Source organism: Taudactylus pleione, unplaced genomic scaffold, assembly GCF_031769625.1.
Source record: "Taudactylus pleione unplaced genomic scaffold, aTauple2 ptg000572l, whole genome shotgun sequence".
Taxonomy (NCBI): domain Eukaryota; kingdom Metazoa; phylum Chordata; class Amphibia; order Anura; family Myobatrachidae; genus Taudactylus; species Taudactylus pleione.
This window is the reverse complement of record NW_028284974.1, coordinates 2613491-2630109: the sequence shown is the minus strand read 5'-3', so window position 1 is coordinate 2630109 and position 16619 is coordinate 2613491. Positions and strand designations below refer to the sequence as shown.

The window sequence follows — 16619 nt, the reverse complement described above, 5'->3', positions numbered from 1 at the left end:
GGGCATTACATCTGGGCAAATTCCAGCACGTCCCATGTTTTGCTCACACAATAAACTTGGTGGTGCAGAATTTTCTGAAAAGCGACAGGGGCGTGCAGGAGACGCTTTGGGTGGCCCGAAAAATTTCTGGCCACTTTCGCCATTCAGCGACTGCGTGCCGAAGACTGGAGCGCCAGCAAACACTCTTGAACCTGCCCCGCCATCACCTGAAGCAAGAGGTTGTGACGCGGTGGAACTCAACCCTCTATATGCTTCAGAGGATGGAGGAGCAGCAAAAGGCCATACAAGCCTATACATCCACCTATGACATAGGCAAAGGAGGGGGTATGCACTTGACTCAAGCGCAGTGGAGAATGATTTCCGTGTTGTGCAAGGTTCTTCAGCCCTTCGAACTTGCCACACGTGAAGTCAGTTCAGACACTGCCAGCTTGAGTCAGGTCATTCCCCTCATCAGGCTTTTGCAGAAGCAGCTGGAGAAAGTGAAGGAGGAGCTAAGACGGAGCGATTCCGCTCGGCATGTGGGACTTGTGGATGAAGCCCTTCATTCGCTTTGCCAGGATTCCAGGGTGGTCAATCTGTTGAAATCAGACCACTACATTTTGGCCACCGTGCTCGATCCTAGGTTTAAAGCCTATGTGGTGTCTCTCTTTCCGGCCGACACAAGCCTGCAGAGGTGCAAAGACCTGCTGGTGAACACACTGTCAGCTGAAGCGGAACGTGACACGTCAACGGCTCCTTCTTCATTTTCTCCCGCAATTGGGGCTGCCAGGAAAAAACTTAGGTATCCTAAGCAACCCGCTGGCGGTGATGCAGGGCAGGCAGGACCAAGTTTGGACATCTGGTCCGGACTGAAGGACCTGGCAACAATTTCTGACATGTCTACTGTCACTGCATATGATACTGTCACCATTGACAGAATGGTGGAGGATTACATCGGTGACAGCATCCAAGTAGGCATGTCAGACAGTCCATACCTGTACTGGCAGGAAAAAGAGGCAATTTGGAGGCCCCTGTACAAACTGGCTCTATTTTACCTGAGTTGCCCCCCCTCCAGTGTGTACTCCGAAAGAGTGTTTAGTGCAGCCGGGAACCTTGTCAGCGAAAGGCGTAGGAGGTTGCTTCCACAGAATGTGGAGAAGATGATGTTCATCAAAATGAATTATCAGCTCTTCCAGGGAGACCAGCCTCCAGAAGGTACAGAGGGACCTGTGGTGGTGGATTCAAGTGGGGACGAGTTAATACTTTGTGAGGATGAGGATGTACACACTGAAGAGGGTGAGGAATCGGTGGATGAGGAGGATGAGGATGACATCTTGCCTCCGTAGAGCCAGTTTGTGCAGGGACACATTAATTGCCAGCTTGTTTTGTGGGGGCCCAAACGAACCAATCATTTCAGCCACAGTTGTGTGGCAGACCCTGGCGCTGAAATGATTGATTTGTTAAAGTGTGCATGTCCTGTTTATACAACATAAGGGTGGGTGGGAGGGCCCAAGGACAATTCCATCTTGCACCTCTTTTTTTCTTTGCATTATGTACAGTTTGGGGCCTAGTTTTTCTAACTGCCATCCTGCCTGCCACTGCAGTGTCACTCCTAGATGGGTCACGTGTTGGTGCCGCCCACTCGTGTCGCTTAGCATAGTCATCCAGCTACCTCGGTGCAACCTTTTGGACATAAAAACACTATTGTGAGGTGTGAGGTGTTCAGAATAGACTGGAAATGAGTGGAAATTAAGGTTATTGAGGTTAATAATAGCATAGGAGCAGAAAAACCTACAAATTCTGTGATTTTAGCTGTTTTTATGCTTTTTTTCAAAAAAATACAGATCCAAAACACAAAACCCAGAACCCAAAACACGGAAGGGTGGTTTTGGCAAAACCAATCCAGATCCAAAACACGAAGAAAGATCCAGATCCAAAACCAAAACACAAAACACGAAAAGTGGCCGGTGCACACCCCTAATTATAAGTAATAGTGTTTAATACTTCACTGTTGTGCACCTCCCGATTTTTATTATATATATATATGCCCTTGTGCCCTTTTCCTGTGTTATTCATTTATTAGCTATCCCTTCAATTAACTGTTGGAGATGGCTGGATTTCCGGTGGCAATGTGATTGTGTGATATGTACTGAGCACAGAAGATGGTTAACTTCATGCCGACATGTGAAACTATATGCCTAGAACACACACTAAATGTAAACATTATGTGATGTCTGCTCAGACATCTGTTTAATGTGCAGTTTTTTTGTGTGTGTGACAGGTCTGCTTTCATTTTCCCTCAGCCAGTCTAGCAAGCAGGGTGGAAGCACCAGTTCACACTAAAGGCAGCAAGTTTGTGAGCAAAATCTATTTTTCTCAAGTGATGTCAGCCTAGTGCATTGATAACTTTTAGTGTCATATTGGGTTATTGCACAAAATGGCTGCCTTTTAATGTAAGTTGACGGAAGGGCCACCATTTGTAGGCGGTTATAAAATTGGAGTGCAGAGATAAAGTCCTCTTTAAAACTGTGGTAAAAACTCCATATAAACACTTTTACGTCATTCATTTACCACCATTTTGCATTTCACTTACTGCAGTTTAGGGAATATTGGCATCATTTTCCTTCTGTATGAAAAGTACATAAGGTTCCCAAACACCGCCATTACAGTCCAGGTTTCAAGCACATCCAGGCTTGAGGACAGGTTACTTAATTAGCACCTCAGTCTATTTGATTTAACCATCTGGACTCCAGCATGGATATCCTTAAAACCTGGATTCTAATGACAGAGTTTGGGAAACTGTGAAATAGTGACTTGTGCACTTATCTAAAATGAATATGGTCTCCCTGCAAGAATGTGTAAAAGTGACTAGTGCTATACACTGACCTGCCAAAACGTTCCTCAATCTACGCTAATACATGTGTATCGGTAATACTTCATTGAAGAACTTAACTCCCACTGTGGGCAGCGCAGTGGCCAACCACGAGTGCTTAATGATTTGTGACCAGCGGTGTCTGCCCAGAATTGTCCGTGGTAACAGACAATCTACACAGGCTTAGAGCACATCCACATTCAATGCAGGAGGTACCAGAATGCATATCCAGCAGGTCAGTGTAGCGTTCTTTAACTTCCATGGAATATGGAAGCAGAAGACCCAGTGCCTCACCTGGACTTGTGACATCACTAATTAGATCCTGGAGGACTAGCAACATGTGGCCTGGTTCGATGAGTCTCTGTTCTAGTTGTTTCGGGCTGATGGTAGGGTCCAAGAGTGACGCAGACTCCATGAAGCCATGGACGTTGTCAACAAGGCACCGTGGAGGCTGGTGGTGGTTCCATAATGGTGTGAGCTGTGTTCACGTGGCATGGGTTGGTCTGAACACGTTATTTACCGGTAACTACGTTGCATTGCCAGATGACCATTTGCAGCGTTTCATAGAATTCATGTGCCCTCACAGTGTCATTGGTCCCAAGTTGTCCAGAATTGCTTCGAGGAGCATTCTGGAGAGTTTTGATTAATTGTGTGGCAGCGAGCATTTATGGGACGTGGTGGAGAGGTCCATTCGCTCCCAAGATCCTGCTCCTACAAATATCAGGGAGCTGTGGGAAGCTATCCAGGCAGCATGGGTCAACATCTCTCCAGAGGTCTTCTGTCCACTGGAATCGATACCACGTTGAGATGCTGCACTTCGCTGGGCTTTAAGAAGGTTCTACACGATACTAGGCATCCTATGACTTTTGGTACTTCAATGTATTGTTCCTATTTTGTATGGACATGTGGGGCAATATTGCCTTTCTTTTAATTATTTCTGTTTCAGATCACAAGTCACTAACTTTTATATATGAAGCCCCTTACTCACTAGCACCTTAATACTTGGTTTTACTAGCATTTTTGTTAATGCTATTAAAAGTATGTATATGTGGTCGGAATAATTTCTGTTGCGGTGAATTTGTTCTGAGTATGCCGACACCCCTAACCTGCGTTCACCACAAGTCCATACATTGGTGTCTTCCAGTGACCACCAGCACAAGTGCTTGTTTACTTCCACTAATGCCATCTTGTTTGACAAGCGGAGGAGAGCACAGTCTAGCGCTGGATATAACAAGGAGTAGACTAATCCCACAGCTGTTTTTAATTCTAAATTAGACTGCTGCTTCAAGATAGGTTATATACCTTACATATCAATAATGCAACAAGAAGGATATATAGAATAATGAAGCACTGTCCGTATATTTAGCTAATATTCAGCAATTTAATTAAAAAAAATATATGTAAAAAACATTCACCAGAACAACCTAGTGATACCAGACAAACGTATAAAACCTGAAATATCTAATCAATAGTGTGATTTTGCTGCTAAAAGACAATTTTAGTAAAATAAATGCTTATTCCTTTGTAGCTGTCATATGTATCTATAGACAGACAAACATAGGATACAAATGAGTCTATAAAAGTTCCAACAATACCCTTTCAAGAGGTGTTCGTTTATATCGAAACAAATTATAACATTGTATTTTTTGTTTTGCAACATTAATAATGCAGGTATTTATCAAATACTTGGTATACGTGACCAGAAACGTTTTCCAACCCACAATTAGAATCTTTGGACTCTGACACGCCAGTGCCTCAGGTTGTATTGTATAGCAGATTTCAATAAAATAAATGTTTTTAGGTAATTAACCGGAATATTGATCATAACTGGACTGACCATGTTTAAATAGTATTATACCCCTTTTACACCAGAGCTAGAACCTGTTTTTTTTGCTGGGTCAACCAGGGATTGCAGCTCAGTGTAAAAGGGTCCCTGAAAAATAACCCTGGTCAAGTGACCCGGCAATCCAACCCAGATAGTTACCAGGGTTGGACCCAGGATGGACCCGGGTAATGGTGCAGTGTAAACGGCGCGACCCGGGTTATCCGACCTGGGTCATGCCTAAAATGAGCTGATTGGTGGTTGTGGAGCTTTCACCTCCCACTTTTTATGATCTCACAGATTTAGCAGGACAGACCTGGGTTTAGTGTGAACAGGGCTGTCCTGGGAGTAACCCAGATCGATGGTGCTGTGTAAATGGGGTCTGACCTGGGTTGGAACCATGTCTAAAAACCCAGGTCGGACCCGGGATTTTGGTGGAAAAGAGGTACTAGATATCAAACGCAGGTAGTATGTGCATTTATATTAAATCATCCAAAGTTTTTGGTAAAAGGAGAGCTGATATCTGATCAGAAATAGTCAATACGACAAAAATGTGGTGCACTCACATTTAATGCTCTTCCTTTCACCTAGGCGCTTTTTAAGGTCCGTTCAGAAAAATTTCAAAGCGGTATTGCTAGTCACTGATATCCAGCGGGGTTTGACAAGCAGTGCCATCTAGTGCAGTGCCAGTAGGTGATTCTCTGACCCAAACTACAACAATAGTGAGGTTCTAATATGTATATGTTTTTGTTTTTATTTTGTTTTTTTGTAGGCAGTCAGAAAAATAATATAATGTTCCTATGAGCGCAACATTTAAGTCCCTCTAATTTTTAAACTCATAATGTGAACATTGTATTGAGTATAAACAGATCTTGCCATTCGCTATTACATGGTGTCTCATCAGCCTCCGTTGCTGCCCAGACTTGGGCCACTGGCAGTCTGTAATGTGTAGTATACATTCCCTCAAAACTTAGACTCCTGTGTGTTCTATACTTGTTTAATTTCATATCCGAAAGCCCTCTCCAAAATGTGCATTGCAATTGTATTTGCACAAGTTGATATAAATACAAGCACATGTTTTGAGATTCAAATAAAATACTGTGGGAAAAAATGCTGCAAAGTAAGAATGCTTTCAAAAATAGAAGTGTTAATATTTTTATTTTTTATCAATTAACAAAATGCAAAGTGAATCAGCAGAAGAGAAATATAAATCAAATCAATATTTGGTGTGACCACCCTTTGCCTTCAAAACAGCATAAATTCTTCTAGGTACACTTGCACAAAGTCAGTGATTTTGTAGGATTATAGTCAGGTGTATGATTAACAAATCATACCAAACAAGTGATAATGATCATTATTTTCATATGTAGGTTGAAACAGTCATTAACTGAAACAGAAACAGCTGTGTAGGTGGCGTAAAAATGGATAGGAAACAGCCAAGCTCTGCTACAAATGTGAGGTTGTGGAAGACTGTTTCATGTCACAGGCCATACACCATGGCAAGACTGAGCACAGCAGCTAGACACAAGGTAGTTATACTGTATCAACAAGGTCTCTTCCAGGCAGAGATTTAAAAGCAGACTGGGGTTTCAAGATGTGATGTCCAAGCTCTTTTGAAGAAGCTCAAAGAAACGGGCAACGTTGAGGACACAGTGGTCGGCTAAGGAAACTTAGTGCATCAGATAAAAGACACATCATGCTTGCTTCCCTTCGAAATAGGAAGATGTTTAGCAGTGTCATCAGCTCAGAACAGGCAGAAATCAGTAGGACCCAGGTACACCCATCTACTGTTCGGAGAAGTCTGGCCAGAAGTGGTCTTCATGGAAGAATTGCGGCCAAAAAGCCATACCTTCAACATGAAAACAAGGCCACGCGACTCAACTATGCACGAAAACATAGGAACTGGGCTGCAGGAAAATGGCAGCAGGTGCTCTGGACTGATGAGTCAAAATTTTAAATATTTGGCTGTAACAGAAGGCAGTTTGTGAGCTGGAGAGTGGTACAATAATGAGTGTCTGCAGGCAACAGTGAAGCATGGTGGAGGTTCCTTGTAAGTTTGGAGCTGAATTTCAGCAAATGGAGTTTGGATTTGGTCAGAATTAATGGTGTCCTCAATGCTGAGAAATACAGGCAGGTACTTATCCATAATGCAATACTATCAGGAAAGCGTCTGATTTCTCCAAATTTATTCTGCAGTGGGACAACGACCCCAAATATACAGCCAATGTCATTAAGAACTATCTTCAGCGTAAAGAAGAACAAGGAGTCCTGGAAGTGATGATATGGCCCAAACAGAGCCCTAATCTTAACATCGAATCTGTCTGGGATTACATGAAGAGACAGAAGGGTTTGAGCAAGCCTACATCCACAGAAGATCTGTGGTTAGTTCTCCAAGAAGTATGGAACAACCTCCCTGCCGAGTTCCTTCAAAAACTGTGTGCAAGTGTACCTAGAATAATTGATGCTGTTTTGAAGGCAAAGGGTGGTCACACCAATTATTGATCTGGTTCAGATTTCTTTACTGTTCATTCACTTAGCATTGTGTAAATTGATAATAGTTTATTCTTAACACTTTTTTGAAAAGCATGTGTATATATGTGTATATATATATATATATATATATATAATGTATTTATTTGTTATAATACAGCAGCCGGGTGGCATCAAGAAGCTGGGTGGGGGCCTTCGCAATAATAAAATGTTCTGAATCCTGACCTTATGATGATTTAGACTTGAAATAACATTTTATGTATTAAATCTCTTCTCCTTAGAGTCCCAGTCGTCTGCAGCTTTTCCATAAGCAAAGTCTGTAGGATCTGGTCCCACTAGTGAAATCAGCATCAGGTTATTTAGTGCTGGCACCTTAGAATTTATCTTTTATACAGTGTCCCCACTTGCTGGCACCACAGTTTTGTTTTTTTGTTTTTTTATACAGCTCCTAGATACTGTCTGTGCTTTTATACAGGGGGAGGGATCTCTGCCCTCCAGCCTGACACCTGCCCCTGCACGGTGAAGGGCCCAAGCTGCACAACCTGGCATACCCTCAATAACATCACGTGTCCTTATTGTCGGCGGACATGTAGCCTCCGATGGGAAGAACATGTGACGTCGGCAAAATTCATTCATACATCTCTGACGTAATCTCACAGACACGTCTTCCTCATCCGCCATGACAAAACGTACGAAGATCTTCCACTCGCTGTGACCAAACAAAGAAGACTATGGCAGTGCAACCGCAGGTTCAGACACATCGATGTATGAGCTTCACAATAACCAGCATAGCATATATACTGTGTGTGTGTGTAATATACATACATACATACATACATACATGTTGGGTATGAAATACCGACGGCTTAAAAGCCGCCGGTTCAAATCCCGACACTGGAAGCCTGACAGCAGAAAATCCAGATGCCGGCTGGTATGTATAGTTAACCCTAACCCTAAACCTCCCTTTGGGATGCCTAACCCTAAGACTCCGGGGGTGGTGCCTCACCCTAAGTCTGCGCATGGTGCCTAACCCTACCCCCCTTCCTTGCACCCTAAACCTTACCCTCTTTTGGGTGTACCTATCCCTAAACCTCCCGGGGAAGGGTGCCTAAACCTAACACCCCCCCTCCTCACGGCTAACAGCTCCCGTTGTCCGGGTTACCTGCGTTCGGGAATTTGCGTTGGACTAATGATAGGCGTCAGTATTTAGACGCCTATCTTTAGTCCCGTGCCGGGCTTCCAGTGTCGGAATACTGGTGGTCGGCATTCCGGCCGCCGGCATCCTGACTACATCCCATTTGTATGTATGTATAATATATATATATATTTGCATCTCGCTCCATCTCCATGGCGTTGCAGCGCACAGGACGTCATGCAGAGCGCCCACCAGGCATCCCGATCAACTGACACTTCCACCGTTTCTATAGTAATATATCAACAAATCTGTTTCATCCGTGTACCACGAACATATATCCCAAAAACTGTACAAAAAGCACCATCTACATAGCCATATCCATGATACACACTAGATACATCCGTATGAATGTTATTACAATAGAAAATTTCAATGTTTAAAGATTAGCACCGAAGACCCAAAGTTTCATTCAAACCAGGGTGTTTATTGGCAGTCTACATTTCAGGGACTGTATCCCTTTCCCCAAGAGAACAAAGACAACCTATGTTGGGTATATTTGTGTGTACATATACAGTGTGTGTGTGAGTTTGTATATTCTCCCTGTGCTTGTGTGGGTTTCCTCCGGGTACTCCAGTTTCCTCCCTCACTCCAAAAATATACTGGTAAATTAATTGGCTCCAAACATAAATTAACCCTAGTGTGTATGTGTGTGAGCATGTGATGGGGAATATAGAGTGTAAGCTCCACTGGGGTAGGGACTGATTCTCTGTAAAGCGCAGCGGAATATGTGTGCGCTATATAAATAACTGGTAATAATATATGTGTATGTATGTTTTTCTATAGCTCCACCCCCGGTTCTTTAAGCTATTTTTCCAGAAAAATACCTATATATATTATAGATCTATCTATATTGGAGCCTGTCTTAGGGGTTAGACTGTGTTTTCTGCTTCCGTGTGCTGTGTGTACGCCTTGTTTGCCTGCCTGTCTGAAGCTACCTGTTCCCACCTGACAGCTTCTCGCGTGCACCTATTTGGCTATCTGTCATGCCGCATTTTATAACCTGTGTCAAAACAAACAGCTGGCTTACCCCAGAGCACAGCAATAATGAGCAGGACTCCCTAGTTACACTATAAATATTTATATAGTCACCCCAACGAGATCTGTACGTTATACTGCAGCCAAGCTTACAAATGTGGATTACCTGTCAGTCGCCAAATCTGTGATATTATACAGGTCTTGTTTAGGGAAAGGGAAATTCGAGGACCTGTCACTTTCTGATCTGTGTTATAATGAAGATTGGACATTAGTTAAATATTATTGTCATTTTTATTTCAATACCCCTGTCAGAGCTGTAGTGTAATGAGACGGCTTGGCATGGGACTATGTGCACCTAGCCCGACCTCTTCAGTGACCGGACCCCGTGGGGGAGCCGACATAGGCAAGTGCATATACACTCGCCAATGTAAGGAGTGATGGCTGGGGCGATGCTGCATTCGGCAGCATCGCCCTCACTAGCGACGTATCCGGAGAATATCGCTGACGACCCGCGGGATCGCGCATCAGCAGCGTCATCGTGGGTACACACTAGACGATGTGCCCGATAGGTCACTCCGATCTGTCGGATCGGATGGCCTATCATCTAGTGTGTATCCAGCATTAGGAATTGTCTTTTACACAGTTGAAAAGTAGCTTGGCTGTGGCTTATAAGGTTACGATTTAGCCATTGGAAATAGTGGCAGATGTTAACGCGCCTTGTATCTCATTTAGTGTTCTCGCTAGGCTGTTTTAGCAGGGTGCCGCACCCTACCCAATTTGAAAGTGCTAAAAGGCACCCTGCTCTTATGACAGTACAGCGCTCCAACAGCCATTCCCACCCGCGGACCGCAGTGCGGGGAGTGCTTGGGGGCAGCCCAGCATCTCCGCAAGTGCTGGGCATGCTCCATACAGTGAAGAAGGGGGTGTGTGTCTCAAGGCCACGCCCCCTTTTCATGGTTGGGGGTACAGTACCAAAACAAATTATTTTTGGTCAATTGACTGAGCTGTTAAGTCCAACTAGAACCACTTAAATCAGAGAATGCCGGTTACCACGCCTTCAGCTTGGTGTTTAGTTGCACTAATTGGCATTCTCCAACTAAAGTGCCAGCTGCAAGACTATTAGCACCTCGCTAAGCCGGTGCTAACACTGAAGTTGGATTTCTGCTCGCACCACAGGATGTCGCAAGCTGAAATCTTTTTGTCAGACTTAACAGTACCGTCAATTGAATAGCTCCGGGAACTCCTTCCTGGGGCGATTCACCTCTAATGTGATAGGCAAGAACCTGTGCCTGGTGGCTGTCAATCATAAAATATGTGACAAACGGAAGCAGAATCCTGTCTACCATCACATAACTGAACCGAAGGATGACATGTAAGCACAATGTACTTCATTTAGGTGCCCATTTATCAATGAGTTTTATCATACGCAACGAGTTTTAAAACGCATTGCATATGATAATGGGGCTCCAGCCAATCAGCTCCTAGCTGTCGTCTCTTTGAAAGATGACAGTTGGGAGCTGTTTGGCTGGAGCACCATTTATCATATGCAACCAGTAAATTGTTGATAAATTGACGAAATTGATTTATTAATTGATAAATGAGGCCCTTTAATATTTTTGCATGAAGTTCTCCTTACGAAACTTTTGGCCTAGGGGTGTCGTGAAAAATATGCTGATACTCTAGGGCAGGGATGGGGAACTTCACGCCCAGGGGCCCTATAAGGCCCTCGGAATCATTTGGTCTGGCCCTCTGAGCTTTTTACTGTTAGCCGCATCTGGCTAGCAGGGTACCTAGAATGGCACCGTGCAGCCAGAATCTATGCAGCAGTGCCACCTGGAGCATCCTTAGGGCACTTCAGACGGTCATACCACTGCCCTTACAGCTCCCCGGAGCATCCTCCGCATTGCTGTAATCATCGGCAATTGTGACCCCGCCCCTGTGTGATGTCATACGGAAGGGGCGTGGCCAGCACCAGGCCCGCAAATAATGTTAAATATATCAAAATGGCCCTCTGCAGAAAAAAGGTTCCCCACCCCTGCTCTAGGGCGCCATGATTCAAGAAACTTTGAGAGCAACTGGACTAAACGTAAACCTAAATGCCCCAGGTATAGCTTGTGCAGTGCTACTACAGTATGCACCAACATCACATGTGTAACTATAAAGATGGAATGAAGTAGCAATGGGTATTCAGCGCTGACTATGCTCTTATTAATAAAATAAAAGCACTTTCGGCGAAGGTGCCACTGATCATTGCCTGTTGTGCAATGATCCCCATCCCATTTGTTGCCTCCTGTACCCTGCTAGTATCACACTGTGTAGGTCACGTTGCCACGGCTGTGTTTGTGCATTTAACATGTGTGGAGATCTTTGGCAGGCTGCCAGTTGAGGGAGGGGGGCACCAGTAGAGCAGACAGAAGGACTGTACATGAGTCTGGTGGGGGGCTGGGCACATACCTGGGTATTCCAGCCTTATCTGCAGCTGGCCTGCTGCATAGCTGCCATAGTTTTACTGTAGTCAGGCAATGACTGCATGTGTGTGTGAGTACACCGTGTGTGCACCCATGGCGTGGATGTGTCTGTGCATGCACGGGCGATGAGCATATATGTTCTACAGAGCCCCAAGGAACAGGACACATTATGTTGCTGAGATTGTGCCTGTGCTTCCATTGGTTGCACTGGTTACTAGTGCACTCAGATTTCTTCTGACAAAATCTTAGGCCTCCAAAATCTGTGAATCGATGATGTCACTTGCAAAGAGCAGAGCAGCCGTTGCATGAATATCAATTCAGCCAAGGAAATGGCATTTTCCACCTTGTGTAAGCAGCTGGCACCCCTTTAAAGGCAGGATTCGGTGTACCAGGTTTTAAATGTGGCAATTTTTTCCATCAGAGCATTATGAGACTTGTGTTACTGTGATCCCTTGTTCTCTAGGTAGCACTGCCCTGGTGTCTCACCGTGATAAATGCTGGATGAAAAGGGGATTTTGTGCAGAATTCATTACGCACCAATTTTAATAAACCTTTCCGAAGTGGAAACAATAGGGAGTGCGTATTATTTTTAATTGAACATTCCACCGTGCAGTTGTGAAAAGCCTCCAGCCATCAGGAGCTTGTTGCAGAGGAAGGCTCCTGCTTATTTTGGGATGTTTTTTTTGTTTTTGTTTTTTTGTTGTTTTGTTTTTTTTTACGGTATTTTTCCGTGGATATATAAATCTAGCTAATGAGGTTTGTGCCCTAGGAGGAGTTGTTGTTTTACTGTCTCTCAGTCTATGAGCTAATGTAGGCACCGCCAGGACACGAGGGGTTAGTATTGGCATGAGAGGTCATTGAACAGGCTGTATGTAACAGAGACAGGGATTAGACTGCACATTCCAGATATACCCTCCCTCCAGCACACACAGCAGCTGGTATTCTGCATGTGCCGGCGGGATATGGGGGGGGAGTTATTATCCTAAAGCCAGTGCCACCTAACCATGGGTGTGTGTATGTGATGAAGGGAGGGTGGGGAGTTGTTGTAGAATTTTGTCTCCTTGCATACCTGGGATTCCACTCCCTGCCTCCTGCACAGTCCCTGCAGGGCATCAGTGTGCAGGAGATTCTGCTCAGTCATCCCTTCTCCAATCCGCCCTCATCACCTCTCACGCCCCACTCAGCGTTCTGTATCATGTGGTCCAAGGGATACGCCAGGGTCCGGATTAGCACCTCTATATTGTAACCGGTCTGTCACTCCTAACACGTCATGGACAAATCGCGGTCTCTCTCATTCTCTGAAGATCCCCACAACATCTGCGCCCCATACAGGAACCCAGCGCAGGTGTCTGGCAATTGCTACACATGGCGGAGAATTAGGTTTCACTTCCCAGCGTCACATAGCGCGCTCTGCAAGCCACTGGCTGACCTGGCATATGGGTATTGTAGCTTTGCAAGAATTCACAGGGATGGGAAAGAATAATAATAATAAAATATATAATACACTAAACTGTCTCAAGTGGGGCCTGCTCTACCTTCTATCTGTTGTCTGTAACTTTGTCTATTTGTACCTGTTATGTTTTATGTTTAACTTTTGTTTGTGCGAGTCTTACTATTTTATGTTCAACTTGTTCTCACAGAATGTGTACTTGAGCATGTGCTACTCGTACTTACATCATTTGTGTTTGTACTTGTATGTTTTTTTTTTTACATTATTATTATTATTATGTTTAATTAGTGTGGTTTTTAGGCTGCATAACGTGTGGAGCCTTACAGATTAAGGGATGATGTTTATTTTTTAAGTAGTATAAATTTAAATAAACCTAATTATTTTACTTTCAGGTCACTCTCTGGCACGACCCATCTCATAGGTAATTAAGATGGATCAAGAAGATGCGCATTATGGGGTGAGTAACCTTATGACTGCTGATAGCATGTGGTCATGTATTTGTAGTGTTTTATTATCATTTATCAGTATGGTGTCACCGTATTATGTAGCGCAGTACATGGAATATTGAATTATTCGTATCAGTCCCTACACATATTAGGAAAAGACCAGAGCACCTGGATGAAACGCAGAAAAACACGGGGTACATGCAAACTCCACACATATATCACACACTGTTTGGAATTGAGCCCATGACCTCAGCGCTGAGATTCAGCACTCTTCTCTACTGTGCCCCCGTGTTTTGCTGATCATACAGCCTATGATGTCCTTGGCCGGCTGTTCACATGTCACAACTGTGAGATGGTGCAAGGTCCGGACTATAGGGTGAATGATCAAAAACTTCCCAACCGAAACTGTGACAAGCGATGGGGGCGTCCCGTTCAGTCTTCGTCAAGCACGTTTTTTCGTCCATTATTGAGCATTTCACATCACTTTCTCACATTACTTTCGCTCATTACCATATCGCCATACATCTGCTGTATGTGACAATAAGATTCGACGGGTCTCCCTTTCTGAGCATTCAAGAATTGGATAACACAACATAGACAAACGGATTTTGGATCGTACTGTTTGTCTTGTGGTATCTGGTACTAAGACGTTATCAGCAGATACTGTAAGTTGCGAGGTGGGGTCTCCATGGCTCGGACATGTTTTTCCACCACATCCCACAGATGATCGATCGGATTGAGATCTGGGGAGTTTGGAGGCCAAGTCAACACCTTGAACTCTTTGTCATGTTCTTCAAACCATTCCTGACCAATATTTGCGGTGTGGCCGGGCGCATTATCCTGCTGAAAGAGACCACTGCCATCAGGGTATACCGTTGCTATGAAGGGCTGTACTTGGTCTGCAACAATGTTTAGGAAGGTGGTACGTGTCATAGTAACATCCACATAAATGCCAGGACTGATGATTTCCCAGCAGAACATTGCCCAGAGCATCACACTGGCTCCGCTGGCTTGCTCTCTTGCCATAGTGCATCCTGGTTCCATCTCTTTCCCAGGTAAACGATGCACATGCACCCGGCTATCCACATGACTTAAAGGAAAACATGATTCATCAGACCAGGCCACCTTCTGCCATTGCTCCATAGTCCAGTTCCGATACTCACGTGCCCATTGTAGGCACTTTCGGAGGTTTATCTATCTATGTTATATTGGTCGCTAATTCAGAACTGTAAATGATGATACTATTGTACTGTAATATGATTGCCTCTTTGCCCACCTGTGTTCTTGTAATGCCAGCGGGGCATTATACAGTGGCAACTTTCTACCCCTCAGATCATGAGCCAGTCGTTGCTGCACCTGATGTTACATAGTGACGCCTAGTTGTGCCTTCTGTCATGTAGATGTGTACACTATTTGATTTGTAATTTGCATATTTGTGTGTCCTTGATGTTGCCGGCTATTCTTCCTTACCGAACATCTTGTGAGCTCACTTATTAATGCCACTATTTATGCACAAGGACCAATCATTTTGGTGGATCACACAATCTGCAGCGGTCGTTCCAATAGGCTGCTTTGGTGACCTTTCACTGAGCTGCATTTGCTGTCACTCTGCCTCTCACCATTCTGCTTGGAAAACCTGCGGCTGCCGGTCTAGTGTGTGTCCTCATCTCGGGGGATTACGCCACTTGTTTTTGAAGGGTGGGAGGGGCTAATTAGCATAAATTCCTAAAACCGGCGTTCTCCTTCTAGCTTCTGAGGTGAGGTGTATGTATATTCATCTATCTCTTTATACAGATGTGTCTTTGTCTCCTAACACTGCTTAGTAAATAGATCCTTAGATGAGCAGAGTGAAAAGTGATAAGGTGCCAGCCAATCAGCTCCTGTCATTTTTCAAACACAGCCTGTGAGATGACAGTTGGGAGCTGATTGGCTGGCACCTTATCACTTTCTTATCAGTTTTCACTCTGTCTCCTAACACTGCTTAGTAAGTAGACCCCCTAGACTCAATACGCCATGCACTGTTATATGCCTGGGCCTGAGTGAGCCGACAGGTGCAACTCTGCTAGCGCCGGGGCGCCTTTCTTGTATCCTTTTCTTCGGAAATGCGTTTAAGTCGCAATGTGACACGAGTAGGACGCACCAGGAGACTGTGCTGATTAATGTGATATACGTCACTTGTGTCTGTGTGTGAATGAGACTGAAAACTGTACTTGGTTCGGAAAAAAGCAGCTTCGTAGCACTTGGCACGATGATTACGACTCGCACACAGATGTACAACTGTCACATATCAAATTATTCAGCGCAGTCTGCTGGTGCGTCCTCTTTGCATCACATTGCCACTTTGACGCATATCCGGAAAAAAAAGACGCCCGGCGCTAGCAGAGTCTCATGGGACCAGGCGCGCCTAGAGGGACTATTATTTTAGGGGGAAGAAAGTTAAAATGGAAAATGTGCACATAAATGTACACCCTGCAAATATATAAATGCTTTTTCTTAAATCATTATCAGAGATAACAGCTGCATTCAGCCTTGTTACAATAGTCTGCCATCCAGGTGCTGCACTCATGTATTCTCTAAGTGTAACTAGTACGGTGTCTGAGAGCTATTGGCTGTGTAATATGACTGGCCCAATATAACTAATCCATGATCGGAATAAACTTTGAGAAGGTGATTATTATTTTTAATTTTTTTTTATTGGTGAAAGCCAATTTATACTTAAACCAAATTGGTTGTTGGAATGGCCATTGTCAGTGACCGACAGTGATTTAGGAAATACACCTCAGTCATTTAAAGGTCAAGTGTCACCGCGTCCCCAATAACTGTAAGATATGAAATATGCTCATGATTCGGTGTTGTCATTAGTTCCTAGTGAATGGATTGGCTTTGTTCCCATGAATATTGGCCTAGCCCCCAAAATGGCTT

The 16619-nt window shown here is 44.2% G+C and overlaps 1 protein-coding gene across 3 annotated transcripts in view; it reads left to right on the top strand.

Annotated features, from left to right (window-relative positions):
- The window catches only part of ARHGEF1 (Rho guanine nucleotide exchange factor 1), a 108355-nt gene that overhangs the window by 18854 nt on the left and 72882 nt on the right, over positions 1–16619 (top strand). For all 3 annotated transcript variants that reach the window (XM_088453195.1, XM_088453194.1, XM_088453196.1), the window contains exon 2: positions 13644–13708. In XM_088453195.1, coding sequence (XP_088309321.1) covers positions 13682–13708 — 27 coding nt within the window. In that variant the 5' untranslated portion in view covers positions 13644–13681. The remainder of the gene's footprint in view (positions 1–13643; positions 13709–16619) is intronic.